The sequence below is a fragment of the Hydractinia symbiolongicarpus genome, chromosome 2 (assembly GCF_029227915.1).
Source record: "Hydractinia symbiolongicarpus strain clone_291-10 chromosome 2, HSymV2.1, whole genome shotgun sequence".
NCBI lineage: Eukaryota > Metazoa > Cnidaria > Hydrozoa > Anthoathecata > Hydractiniidae > Hydractinia > Hydractinia symbiolongicarpus.
The window spans coordinates 12,195,673-12,209,054 of NC_079876.1; the positions used below are offsets into that span (position 1 = coordinate 12,195,673).

General features: G+C 31.7%; 1 protein-coding gene across 1 annotated transcript in view; it reads left to right on the forward strand.

The window, feature by feature from the left end:
- Positions 1–13,382, forward strand: part of LOC130629452 (uncharacterized) — a 19,981-nt gene continuing 6,599 nt past the window's right edge. The window contains exons 1-5 of the mRNA XM_057442655.1: positions 1–138; positions 1,514–1,756; positions 10,839–11,146; positions 11,218–11,387; positions 11,476–11,659. Of these exons, the coding sequence (XP_057298638.1) occupies positions 78–138; positions 1,514–1,756; positions 10,839–11,146; positions 11,218–11,387; positions 11,476–11,659 (966 nt within the window). The 5' untranslated portion in view covers positions 1–77. The remainder of the gene's footprint in view (positions 139–1,513; positions 1,757–10,838; positions 11,147–11,217; positions 11,388–11,475; positions 11,660–13,382) is intronic.

A 13,382-nucleotide genomic window follows, 5' to 3' on the forward strand; every position in this document is an offset into this window, starting at 1 on the left:
AAATTAAATATGCATACAGTTTATTTACTGTTTAACGGGCGATCTGGCTGGTGTGGAAAATTAATTTTAAAGAAAAAATGAGAATTTCTGCGCCGTTTTTTGTTCAACTACTTTTAAAAATCATTCATGAAGCGCGTGGTAAGTTTTTTGGTTTTTAAGTATAAAAAGAATCTCACTACATTTACACTGTATGTACACTATAAATGTTTCTAACCTTTTTTGTGTCATTCCCGTAAATATTACTTTTGAAATTTAGTTAGAATTCATTCAAAAGACTTTCTCATACATTTTCACTTTATAAATCTTCCTTTTTCTACCGAAACAGTTTTACAATTCCATTTAAGCTTTAAATTTATGTTTATTCTTATTCTGTGAAGTAACTCGATTTAAATTTTTTCTTAACTATCGTAAAATTGACTTTTAAAAAATGAAAGAAAATAAGCGAATTTGGTGACAACGTAGCTATAAATACAGCAAAAATTTTCACAAAATTCGCGATTTGACGTATATACATAAATTTATTTCCAGTTAATTACGTAAGTGCTTAATTCGCAAAAATAAATTTTCAGGCGCATTTTTGAACGTCTTATACGCGAAATTAAAAAAAATTAAGCAGTTTTTGTTACACTTCATCGTTTTAAAACCTAACTTCTATCTTCGCATTTTGCTTCGAATATTGAATAATTCGAATTTCACATTTGAGTTGCTTAATCCAACACATTTCATCCAACATAACGTATGCAAGTATTTCACAGTTCACAAATGGTTTTCAGCTGTTTCTTTCTCTTATCAGCTTTTTTTCTGGCGTTGTTTTCAAAATTTTCTCTTTGTTGATAAGAATCATCTTCTGAATCACTTAATCTGTTAGCTTGGTTCCTTTTTTTCACTGTTTTTAAATGCTGTTCCTTAGTGCAGATTTGTTTACAAAGTTTTCGTAAAAAACATTCCCTTGTTAAAATGACGTTCGAAAAAGTATTTGAAAAGTTGAAAGTTATGTAAAACACTGTGAAAATGACGAGAAATGTTGGATGAAATGTTGGATATATTTCCGCCTTTAGTGACGTGAAAAGATATATTCCAAAAAATAAATAAAAGCAGTCGATTCACAGAAATAAAATAATCGAAATTCACCTTTGTCCTCAGGGTTTTTTGTCATATGAAGAAGGCAAAAACTCTGGAGACAAAGGTGAATCGAAATCCTTTAAATTTAAACATGATTTGTTCCATAAAAGTTTCTGATCGCTATCTCTTTTTTTTGGCATTTTTGTGAACACTTGATTAAAATTAAAACAAATGTTACTTTCCGAATAGTATTCAAAAATAACTTGTCAACTTTTAGAAAAATTCAAGTTTAAACTTTTCATATGAATATCATTCTACCTCGATGTTATTTTTTGAATAAATTAACTATCGCTAAGCAGTTACAACGAAACAGTCTAAAATTATCGCTGTAATTAAATTCCTTAAAAACGCAAAGTAGCCTGGAAACAAAGTTTTACTTTCTACTGCCTAGGTGACGTCCAGCTTTATTTAAGTTATACCAATGGCAAGCAAAGTTACTCCGATACGGCTGGTCTTTCCACAAGTGGTTTCGCAGATCGCAGAGCTTGTGCAGTTCTTTGTTATAAAGAAAAAATTCTTAAACAATGGATGATAACCTCCGTTAGTTTTCAAACGGGAGGTTATTGCTACTGCAGCAAGGATAAAATAACAAGTTTTGTTGCTGATACATCTTACCAAGGTTCACACTACAACTGTAAGTAAATACCACTGTTGTTTTTTTGCTCAAATCGATCGACCTCGATTGGCAAAAGTAAAAATCACTCCTGCTATTGCATCAATCGATGTCAATCGATTTTTTATCGCCTAAAAGAAAAATTGCCTTAATTTCACGAGATTCGTGGTGGCGGTCAAAAAAGCACTGTTATTAAGCATTTCGTTGAACCAAAGTACTTTACAACTATCGACTTCTCCTTCCATAGCTGTTTGTACAAACTTTGTGCCCTTATATTCCGGTCTACTTTTATATTTGTTTTTTTAATTCATATTTTTAGTTTACAAACTTAAATACATTTTAATTTTTTAGTGGGCAAAAAAAATCCCTCCATTTTCAATATTTTCCCTACTTCTGTTATAAAAACAAAGGAATACTTTACGGGCTTTGTGGTAAACAGAGTTGGGATAGATCAAACATGGCATCAGGGGAGTCACAATTTGCAAGTTAAGGTTAAAATTGCTTTAGTGATCAGATACTTAAAATTATGATGAAGCTTTCAATATGTTAGAGAAACATTTAACATATTTTAATTATATTACGTGTATTAAAAATGTAATATGAGTTAAGTTTTTCTAAATGTTCTATATATACAAGTAATAAATAAAAGGTCAAGTTCAATAAAAACAGTAAGTGTTAAATATAATAGCTAAAAAACAGATACACATATAAATAGTTGAAGAATATCACAATAAGAAAACTGAGTAGATATATTGAACGAATAAGGCCATAAGAGACGCTATTGAGGCCGAAAAAGTCGAAATCACACAGAAATTTGCAAGAAATTGGAAAAGTTACTTCAATCGACACCACTAACAACGTTATCGAGACCTTGGTCCCCGATATTCTCATATTGTCTGATGGAACTCTTTTAGACAGAGTAGTAAGGCACGAGTTATTTCCATTGAAAGGCGAATTCTAAGCCACGTTATTACAGTTCCATAATTTTCATTGTTTTTTCCGACAATTTTTTCGCTAGCATAGATAGAAACTTGCTCCACTCGTTTCCAACACCTCCATGGGTACCAACTACCAATGGTGTAAAACTTCTGACATTGCTGTATAAATTATAACTGATAACCAAATGCATTTCCTACTACTTTTCAGAAATAGAGAAGAAGATTGAACTCGTCTCAGGGAGCAATAAAATGCTATTCAAATTGTTATTGTTCCAGCATCATTTAATATCCATGTGCGATTGGCATTACACTGGATTTTTATATGTAAAAACGTGATTTTTAGACAAAGTATGTCTACTTTGTAGATGGTGTGTTGCTTTTCTCTCTCAGGGGAAAAGTGATTTGTTATAACAGCTTTTAATTATGTTCGTTATTTAAAAAATAAGCTTTTTATAAACCAGTTTTCCAACCTTCTGTATAAAGCAGAATATGCTTAAAGATTTACTAAAATTTAAATTTAGTCAAAAATGGAAAAAACTTTAGGAGTTAAGAGTTTTTTTTTTTTTTTTTTCAAATAGTGTAATTTCATTGAATTTCCGCGCCCGAAGGCGTAGGAAATTCTTTAAAACCGTCGTTTTTTCTTTCGGAGCATTTTTTGAGAAAAAATCGACCCTGGGATTTCACGTTGGTCCGTCAAAGATGTAAACTTCGTACTCAAGCTCCTTAACTACTGAGAAGTCTAGTATTGATGCTTCAGGCCAAAATTGGTATTTGTTTTCGACAAAATTTGACACAGTTAACAAAAAAAGTATGCTGAACATAATGGTGACATAATAATTTTGATTTTTGTCACCTAAATGTCATTTTAGGCCAAAATTGGTCCAAAAATTAGAACTACTTTTTATTTTCAACAAAATTTGGCACAGTAAACAAATAAAGTATGCTGAACATGATGGTGACATCAAAATTTTGATTTCTTGTTACCTAAATGTTATTTTAGGCCAAAATTGGTCTTAAAATTAAAACTACTTTATTTTTGACAAATTTTGGCACAGTTAACAAAAAAAGTATGCTGAACATGATGGTGACATCAAAATTTTGATTTCTTCTTACCTAAATGTCATTTCAGGCCAAAATTGGTCCAAAAATTAAAACTACTTTATTTTTAACAAAATTTGGCACAGTAAACAAATAAAGTATGCTAAACATGATGGTGACATTAAAATTTTGATTTCTTGTTACCTAATTGTCATTTTAGGCCAAAATTGGTCCAAAAATTAAAACTACTTCATTTTCAACAAAAATTGGCAAAGTTAACAAAAAAAGTATGCTGAACATAATGGTGACATAATAATTTTGATTTTTGTCACCTAAATGTCATTTTAGGCCAAAATTGGTCCAAAAATTAGAACTACTTTTTATTTTCAACAAAATTTGGCACAGTAAACAAATAAAGTATGCTGAACATGATGGTGACATCAAAATTTTGATTTCTTGTTACCTAAATGTTATTTTAGGCCAAAATTGGTCTTAAAATTAAAACTACTTTATTTTTGACAAATTTTGGCACAATTAACAAAAAAAGTATGCTGAACATGATGGTGACATCAAAATTTTGATTTCTTCTTACCTAAATGTCATTTCAGGCCAAAATTGGTCCAAAAATTAAAACTACTTTATTTTTAACAAAATTTGGCACAGTAAACAAATAAAGTATGCTAAACATGATGGTGACATTAAAATTTTGATTTCTTGTTACCCAAATGTCATTTTAGGCCAAAATTGGTCCAAAAATTAAAACTACTTCATTTTCAACAAAAATTGGCAAAGTTAACAAAAAAAGTATGCTGAACATAATGGTGACATTAAAATTTTGATTTTTGTCACCTAAATGTCATTTTAGGCCAAAATTGGTCCAAAAATTAGAACTACTTTATTTTCAACAAAATTTGGCACAGTAAACAAATAAAGTATGCTGAACATGATGGTGACATCAAAATTTTGATTTCTTGTTACCTAAATGTTATTTTAGGCCAAAATTGGTCTTAAAATTAAAACTACTTTATTTTTGACAAATTTTGGCACAATTAACAAAAAAAGTATGCTGAACATGATGATGACATCAAAATTTTGATTTCTTCTTACCTAAATGTCATTTTAGGCCAAAATTGGTCCAAAAATTAAAACTACTTTATTTTTAACAAAATTTGGCACAGTATACAAATAAAGTATGCTAAACATGATGGTGACATCAAAACTTTGATTTCTTGTTACCTAAATGTCATTTTAGGGCAAAATTGGTCCAAAAATTAAAACTACTTTATTTTCAACAAAAATTGGCAAAGTTAACAAAAAAGTATGCTGAACATAATGGTGACATCAAAATTTTGATTTTTGTCACCTACATGCTATTTTAGGCTAAAATTGGTCCAAAAATTAAAACCACTTCATTTTCGGCTAAATCTGGCACAGTTAACAAATAAAGTATGCTGAAAATGATGATGGTACAAAAGTTTGGTTTTTGTCACCTAAATGTCATTTCAGGCTAAAATTTATCCTAAAATTAAAACTGCTTTATTTTCGACAAAAATTGACACAGTTAATAAAAAAAGTATGCTGAAAATGATGGTCACATCAAAATTTTGATTTTTTGTCAACTAATGCCGTTTAAGACCATAAACGTTTCAATCGCAAGACTTTCAACCATGAATGATAGGCTGTATTTTTTGTTAGCAATTTCTTTTAAAATGTGAGTTTATTATGACATGTTTCGTTTTGTTTGCGTTTGTTCTAAGATATAATGTCACTGATGGGCTTTATCTTCAGAGGTTCATGCACCAAACCCCTTTGAATGTTTGGCACAATAACACAACGAATTAGCAGGTTTTCATCAAATATTTTGGTAGCGCTCGGTAATTCTTAGAGCCCCCAGGGCTTCTTGTTAATAGATGCAAAAGATAATAGAATTTTCTTTGATCTCTATTTCTTTTACTTTGATTTTGCTGACACACAAAAGGCATATCACCCATTTTAAGATAAACTATTGTTTGACCCGCTAATCAATTACGTAATGTTATAACTTATTAACATTCGATTGTTTTCTTGACCAATGAAATTTACTGAAACTGACACGTGTAAGAATTTAAAAAGACAACATGAATAGTTCATCCAACGGGCCCGCACATTGTGCCATCTCCCCAATTTTTATCAAATGGCTTTGGTTATCCCGGAGCTATGGTAACATTCACTCACCCATATTGAATCGCCGACACTGGGAATCGAACCCCGGGCTCCTGCACAAAGTACGAGAGTTATAAACACTAAACTTCAGGGCTACGAATAGAAACAAAAGAGTTCAATATCTATCTTTTTTTCTATCTCCATGTTGAAAAGTAATAGGAAATGCATTTAAAACATTCAACAGCAAATCGAACGCGCATTGGTGGTGGCTTCATCTTCATTCACGATTCTTTACTTTTTTTATCTTCACTCACAAAGTTAATATCAATTTGTTCAATACGTTCAGTAGTTAGTATAAAATAATAAAACAAGAAGTCCAATGGCTTGAAGATTTCCGCCATCAGCAGAGATGATAGGTCTGGGATTAAAATATGTCATATAGTGTGAGATTATCCTCAGAGAACAAAAACGCGATGCATGTTATCTGCAACCAAAGTTTAACAAGTTTAAAAACAAAGAAAAAACAAAGTAAGCCCCAGCGTAAATATGTTAGTATATTAGAACATAACTCTCAAAGTTTAAGAACATGTTAAAATTATTGTAAGGCTGTGTGAACCTTGACTACAAATTTTTTTAATAAAAATATAAAAAAATCCAAGTGCTACACTCTGTAGCGATAATAACCAAATTATGGCAATACCATGAATTATAGAATAACCGCCCCCTGCTGAATAAGCACTACTACTTAATTAATCGCCCTGGTATACATGGCAAGACTTTCGTTTGGAAATGGTTATTCTAATATAAAAATACAAAAAAACAGAAAAAACTATCACATTTATATAAAAATCCTCTCTTTTTCATCTTCTTTTTTCTAAAATGACAGATAATAACTTATCTTTACTATATATTTTATATATATATATACAAATTCTTTTATGTAACAATTTTCAGTGCAGTTAGATAGTATGGTCAAACTCTTATAAAATTTAAAAACTTTAAGTTACAATAAATCCTGTTCTAATAATCTTTTGGTATTGTAAATTTTTTTATGTTATATCATTTTTGCTGATAAATCCAAATATGCCAAATTGATAATGTTAACCCGGACCGAGAATATGTGGTTTGGATTTTCAGCTTACGGAGAAACATAAATGTCCCAGTTATAATACAGATGTAAAAAACGATTAAAACATGGATATAAGTGAGTAATATACAAATCTTGGAAATAACATTCGAAATAAAATAGTCTATAGCTTATTGCTTGCATTTTTTAGCCTGTCAATTTGTGTTTGGTGTCTGGAAATATGAACACCATTGTGTCACGATGAAACATGTCTAGCTAGTTAGCTACTATATGATAGGGTTACCTGTAGCTAGGCACAAGTGATTTTACAAAATTTAAGTATAATTTTATCCAATGAAAGTCTAAAAAAATATTTTTTAAATGCGTCTGGACGCATCTGATTGGTTAGGGAATTTACCAAGCAAGTATAAATAAAATCAGATAGATAAAGATAACTTCGGCAACTTTAAGATAAATCTTAAAGTTACCGAAATAGTTAATTAAAACCCTTGTAAAACTAAAGAATAAGGGAGTACCTACGTCCAGTTGGCTGACTATTAACCCAACTAAAAATTTTGATTTTCTGGTAGCCAGCTAGCTTTAACTATTCTAAAGTTAGCTAGCTTGGTGACTACACAAAAGGCATGTGCAGATCAGCTAAAAGACACCAGCCAGCTAATCAAAATACAATAATTCTTACTTTATATCAAGTATACTATAATATAAATTACTCTGGAGTTTTCACCAGTAAGCGAACCTTAAAAGAAATTCCCCACAGGCACAGCCAAAGGACACGATTCGTACAACCAGAATTCAAACTACTTTTGGTAATAGTCCAAAGCTTTGGCCAAGGAATGTAGCATGCTAGAAGATCGCGAAAATCATATTATTTACAATCTGTATTCTTATTAGTTGTAAACGAAACGAAGTTTTCTTATTGGCTTCTCAGGTTAAAGCAATGACAGGGTCTGTGCAAATATTTTAGCCTGAAGCCTAAATATCAAAAACCCGTGCACCCAGCCTAGCTGTGCTGTCCCTCTCTGTATCCCTCAAGGCAATTTTAAAAATCCCCCCTTGCGTAGCGGTCGGTGGAAATCAAATATGCTCGTCACATGTTGTTCAACGTTTTTGCTATTTTGATCTTTAATTTTTGCCTGTTTCTAAATGTTGTGCGTATTGACCCGTGACCATCACAATAACGGGAAATATATGCCATTATTTTTTAATTTAACCACCCGTTGGAAAATGTGTAAAAATACTGAATTATAAATAACTCAGCAAAACTGGTATTTTTAACAGATTTATATTTTGCGTCTCTAGCCGTTCTGCAAAGTTTTCATTTTTATGTGAAAAACATCAAATTTTTATTATTCTACGAATATATTTAATATTAAAATATATATTCAAAATCTTTTTTTTTTATGGTGATGGCTGTAACATGTAAATTGATTTACTTTGAAGCAGACCAAGCCATTCGGTTTGGTCTTCAAAATCAACAATCATCATGAACTTATATTCAGCAACCGTGCCGTGCGCAGTTCCCCGCTTCTTTAATGTTGGTGTTAAGACGAATTAAACCTGACCATTTAGGCTAGTTTGAGCTATGCAACAATTTTTTGACAAAATAAAAGTGTGTCAACATTAAACTCGTCAATTGAGTGGGGTAGGAACATACCGTCTTGCAGCGCCCAATAAAAAGTGATTTACATAGGACAAAAATCGATGTTACGTTACATTTTCATATATTTGCTGCATAGGTAAGTTTATGGTTTCATCTGGAAGTGAAAATGAAATATTAAAATGTAAAATGACCATTTGCGCCAACACTAATAAGAATAGATCTATAACCATATACATCTGTCTGTCTTTAAAGCAAAATGATAGCAAGATGCACCCAATTGCGGTCAGTCAGGGAAATCCTCTTAATTAAGCTGTACAGCTTAATTTGGATGTCAGCTTAATTAGGATGTATCATACAGCTTAATTAGGTGACATACATCTAAATTAGGAGGTAGAAAAAGTTTTTCCCCGATTTCTCGAAAAATGTAAATTTTAGCAGAATCACCGCTGCAGCTCTTTCATCATCAGTTTGATCACTACGTTATAAAAAAGAATGGTATCTCCAGAACCCCGGGTTCAAAAGATATGGATAAAGAATGCTAGAAATCGCAAGCCCGGCGTCAAATAACGCGCCGGTCATGTAGTTTCATTTTAACTTGTTCGAATTCATAATGGCAGCAAACCAAGTCCAGTGTAAATTGAAACAACGGTTCATCGTAGCGATAGTCTATTTAAGGTACTGCATCCTAGTTAGGATGGACGTCACGTGATACGGCCTATTTAAGCGGACATTTTTAAAACTTCTAGAGCATCTCCGGGGTGCTACGAAAAAACTAATGTATTGGAGATGTTTGTATGCACGTAAATATTGGTTTTATTGAGTTAGATAGATGCTAAAATTCAGTTAAATGTGTGTTTTCGACGATCAAAGTTTTGTACATCTTAATTAAGTTGTAAAACGCCCAATTAGACTGTATGATACATTCTAATTAAGCTGACATCCAAATTAAGCTGTACAGCTTAATTAAGAGGATTTCCCTGACTGGCGGTATAAAAAGGGCGGGCACACCCGTGGATTTCAAATGTGGACAATATTCTTTTTCCTTTAAGATACCAAAAACAGAAGAAAAACAGCAATGAAAATTTTTTTTTTGCTTAAAGTGCATTTAAATGCAGAATCCAGGCTCTTTTTTGCAACCAACCGCAAAATTAACTGTATAGCCACGCTTATAGAAACAATTAGCATAGTTCCTCTTACCACTACACACTTCCGGAGATGTTAGCATTTTACGACTCTATGTATAGGAATATTAAGTATAAAAACAGGTAACTAAAGGCCGGGCTCTGTGGCGTGCCCTAAAATGTGAAATTGTCAGAGCTTACCTGTCCGTTTTCTAGATTTAAGACTTGCGTACAGCTGTACGATATTCCAAAGCACCCCTGTACAGGGGTGCTTTGGAATATCACACTTCATCAATCGCTTCAGAAGGCGTCAAATCCGAGAAAGAAAATTAAAATTGCGTTTTACTTTGTATAATGACGCGCACAAAATATCATCCAACCAGCCATGCTTTATATTCCTTTCTTATACTGAAGATAATTATGTTTTTATTGGTTTCTTTACCTTTACTTTTGTTGTATTATATTTTGTATAGAGCATTCTGCGGAACTGTATATTCGTACGCACTTTAATATGACATAAAATGCGTATTAATAGTAAGTAGCGCTATTCATACGTAGAAAAAAGGAAAAAGAATCCTAACCCTAACCCTAACCCTAAAGCACTTTACGTACGAATAGCGGATGAACATATACATACGCAAAAATGGGCAAAAGTGTGTACGAATATACACTACGGCATTCTGCAGAGGATGCTGTTTTATGCTCTATTTTTTATCCGTAAAATAACGCTTCAGAATACCTCACGCAACGTCTAAAAAACACTCGAAAACCGAGAAGCCTCTGCAACACGTTTGAAGTCTACCCATTTTTTTGGATTTTCTAAGCAGCGCGAACGTTTATGAAATTACATTATACCTAGAAGTTGTTACTTTTTTTAAGCGAAAGGTTTTTTTTGGTAAAATTGGACCTAAGGTCTAAGCGAAATTGAAAAGTAAAGAAAAAATTCCTGTAGCGATCGATTTTGAGTTGGTTACTATAACGTTGTCTACCGAAAAGCCTTTGCGTGCAATAATTTTAATTTTTCGAGGAAAGTAGAAAAGGTAAAATGCAAATGGTAAACAAATAAACGAACAAATAAGCAAACAAACAAACAAACAAACAAACAACAACAACAACAATAATAACAACAACAACCATAACAAACTAGCAAATGTATTATTCTTTTTTAATAATTTAGTCATTCCTGTTCAATTTGAATATAAAGATTTCACAGTTGGTGGATTTTATAACGCAAAAGTGAACTTCATTCTACACAAACGAGGCAATGATAAGACAATATTCTACGCTTTTGAAGATCTCAATCAGCCATTAAGTGCCTCAGGAGCAATCAACATATTTCATCTATATGAGTTTACAGACAACATCAAACCTTCGACTACACGACAATTGATTCTTCACCCCGTCACGAAATTGAATTATAAGCTTACAGAGTGGCTTGGAGAAGATGAAGAAATATTAAGTCCACAATTATCTATACACTTCGGTGTAAGTATAAACGCAATACACCGTTCAATGTAATCATTCTACAAAATAAACCTTTTCTTTCCTACTTTCAGCTAAGTGATTATGTTGACAACCAGAGTAGCAATTCGTTGTGGTTCACTATGATACAGGAGAACGACGCTATGGTCATTGTGGATATCTCCAAGAGAATGAACATAACGCGTCCATCATTATCTTGTACGTTGCATTGGAAGGATCACACCATATTTTTTCCAGACCTACAGTATGATAATTATATATAGATATAAATTTGTTTTTATCTTGTGTTCAAGGCCTTTGATTTTTTTAACTTTTTGTTTTTCTTTAACCAGGCATTTCGAAGTTTATTTTGAAATACGGACAATACATGCAGCTTGTAACAAGAACATTGAAAATTTAACTGTAGTGCTGTATCATGAATCCTATCTTGAGGCGTATTATGTTTCTGGAAGACCAAATCACGTATGTCTGGAAGAAACTGATATAACAATAGAAAGAAATAAGATTGTAATTAAGGTATGAAGTCATACCTTTATTACATACCTTTACTATTATTCATATTCATTAATATGTTCAAATTATTTCATCCAGGATGAACTTTTTGCTAATATTTTATAAGTAGAATCCCTTTTAAAAAATCATTTAAAATAATTCTAATTGGCACCCCACATTATGTCCTATCTTCGTTTCCTTCTAAAGGACAATTATCTGTCTAAAGGCGGTGATACACAATCCGATTAATCGAATTCGATTTATCAAAATTATATTGAGCATTAAAATAAAATCGAAACTTGACAGGTAACAAGGTGATGATACACGATCCAATTAATCGAATTCGACTCATCGAAATTATATTAAACATTCATATAAATTGAACAGATTTTTGATAACTTCATATCGATAAAATGTCTTTAGAGAGTGAAGACAGAGTTGAACTCGCTGCTTTTACAGTTATTATTAAAACAACTAAAAATTTAAGAAAACGTAAGAAACGGAGTGTGTTATTTGTTACTAAACAAGTTTCGGTCAGAGCGAGAAGATTATTTTAATTTTCTTTTTTGATAAAAATCTTGTTAAATTCTTTTTTACCTTTTTTGTTTTTAAACGTCCTCTAGTAATGTTTATTTTTGTCATGAAACCCACATTTTTCTGAACGCACATTTGATGTACAGATTTTAAGCCTTTTAATTGGCTAAAAACCTTTCGATTAATCGAAAAAGTTGAACCGGTCCGACTTTTTAAAAATAGAGTTCGACAAGTCTGAGCATGCCGAAACCATACGATTTTTACATGAAACACGATCCAATTAATCGAATCCGACTAATCGAATTCGATTAATCGGATCGTAAATCACCGCCTTAACGCGACCAGCAACCGCTATTTTTTATCACTAGACAAAATAATAACTGTTTAATGCGACCATATCTTTTTATGTTTGGCGTTCAACATTCCAAACATTCCCCAACTTTTCTATCGTAAAATGAATGTATGGCTAAGTATGATGGCCCCTATGGCTCACTTCTCTTCCAAATCAAACAAAAAAAGTATGCTGAACATGATGGTGACATCAAAATTTTGATTTCTTCTTACCTAAATGTCATTTCAGGCCAAAATTGGTCCAAAAATTAAAACTACTTTATTTTTAACAAAATTTGGCACAGTAAACAAATAAAGTATGCTAAACATGATGGTGACATTAAAATTTTGATTTCTTGTTACCTAATTGTCATTTTAGGCCAAAATTGGTCCAAAAATTAAAACTACTTCATTTTCAACAAAAATTGGCAAAGTTAACAAAAAAAGTATGCTGAACATAATGGTGACATAATAATTTTGATTTTTGTCACCTAAATGTCATTTTAGGCCAAAATTGGTCCAAAAATTAGAACTACTTTTTATTTTCAACAAAATTTGGCACAGTAAACAAATAAAGTATGCTGAACATGATGGTGACATCAAAATTTTGATTTCTTGTTACCTAAATGTTATTTTAGGCCAAAATTGGTCTTAAAATTAAAACTACTTTATTTTTGACAAATTTTGGCACAATTAACAAAAAAAGTATGCTGAACATGATGGTGACATCAAAATTTTGATTTCTTCTTACCTAAATGTCATTTCAGGCCAAAATTGGTCCAAAAATTAAAACTACTTTATTTTTAACAAAATTTGGCACAGTAAACAAATAAAGTATGCTAAACATGATGGTGACATTAAAATTTTGATTTCTTGTTACCCA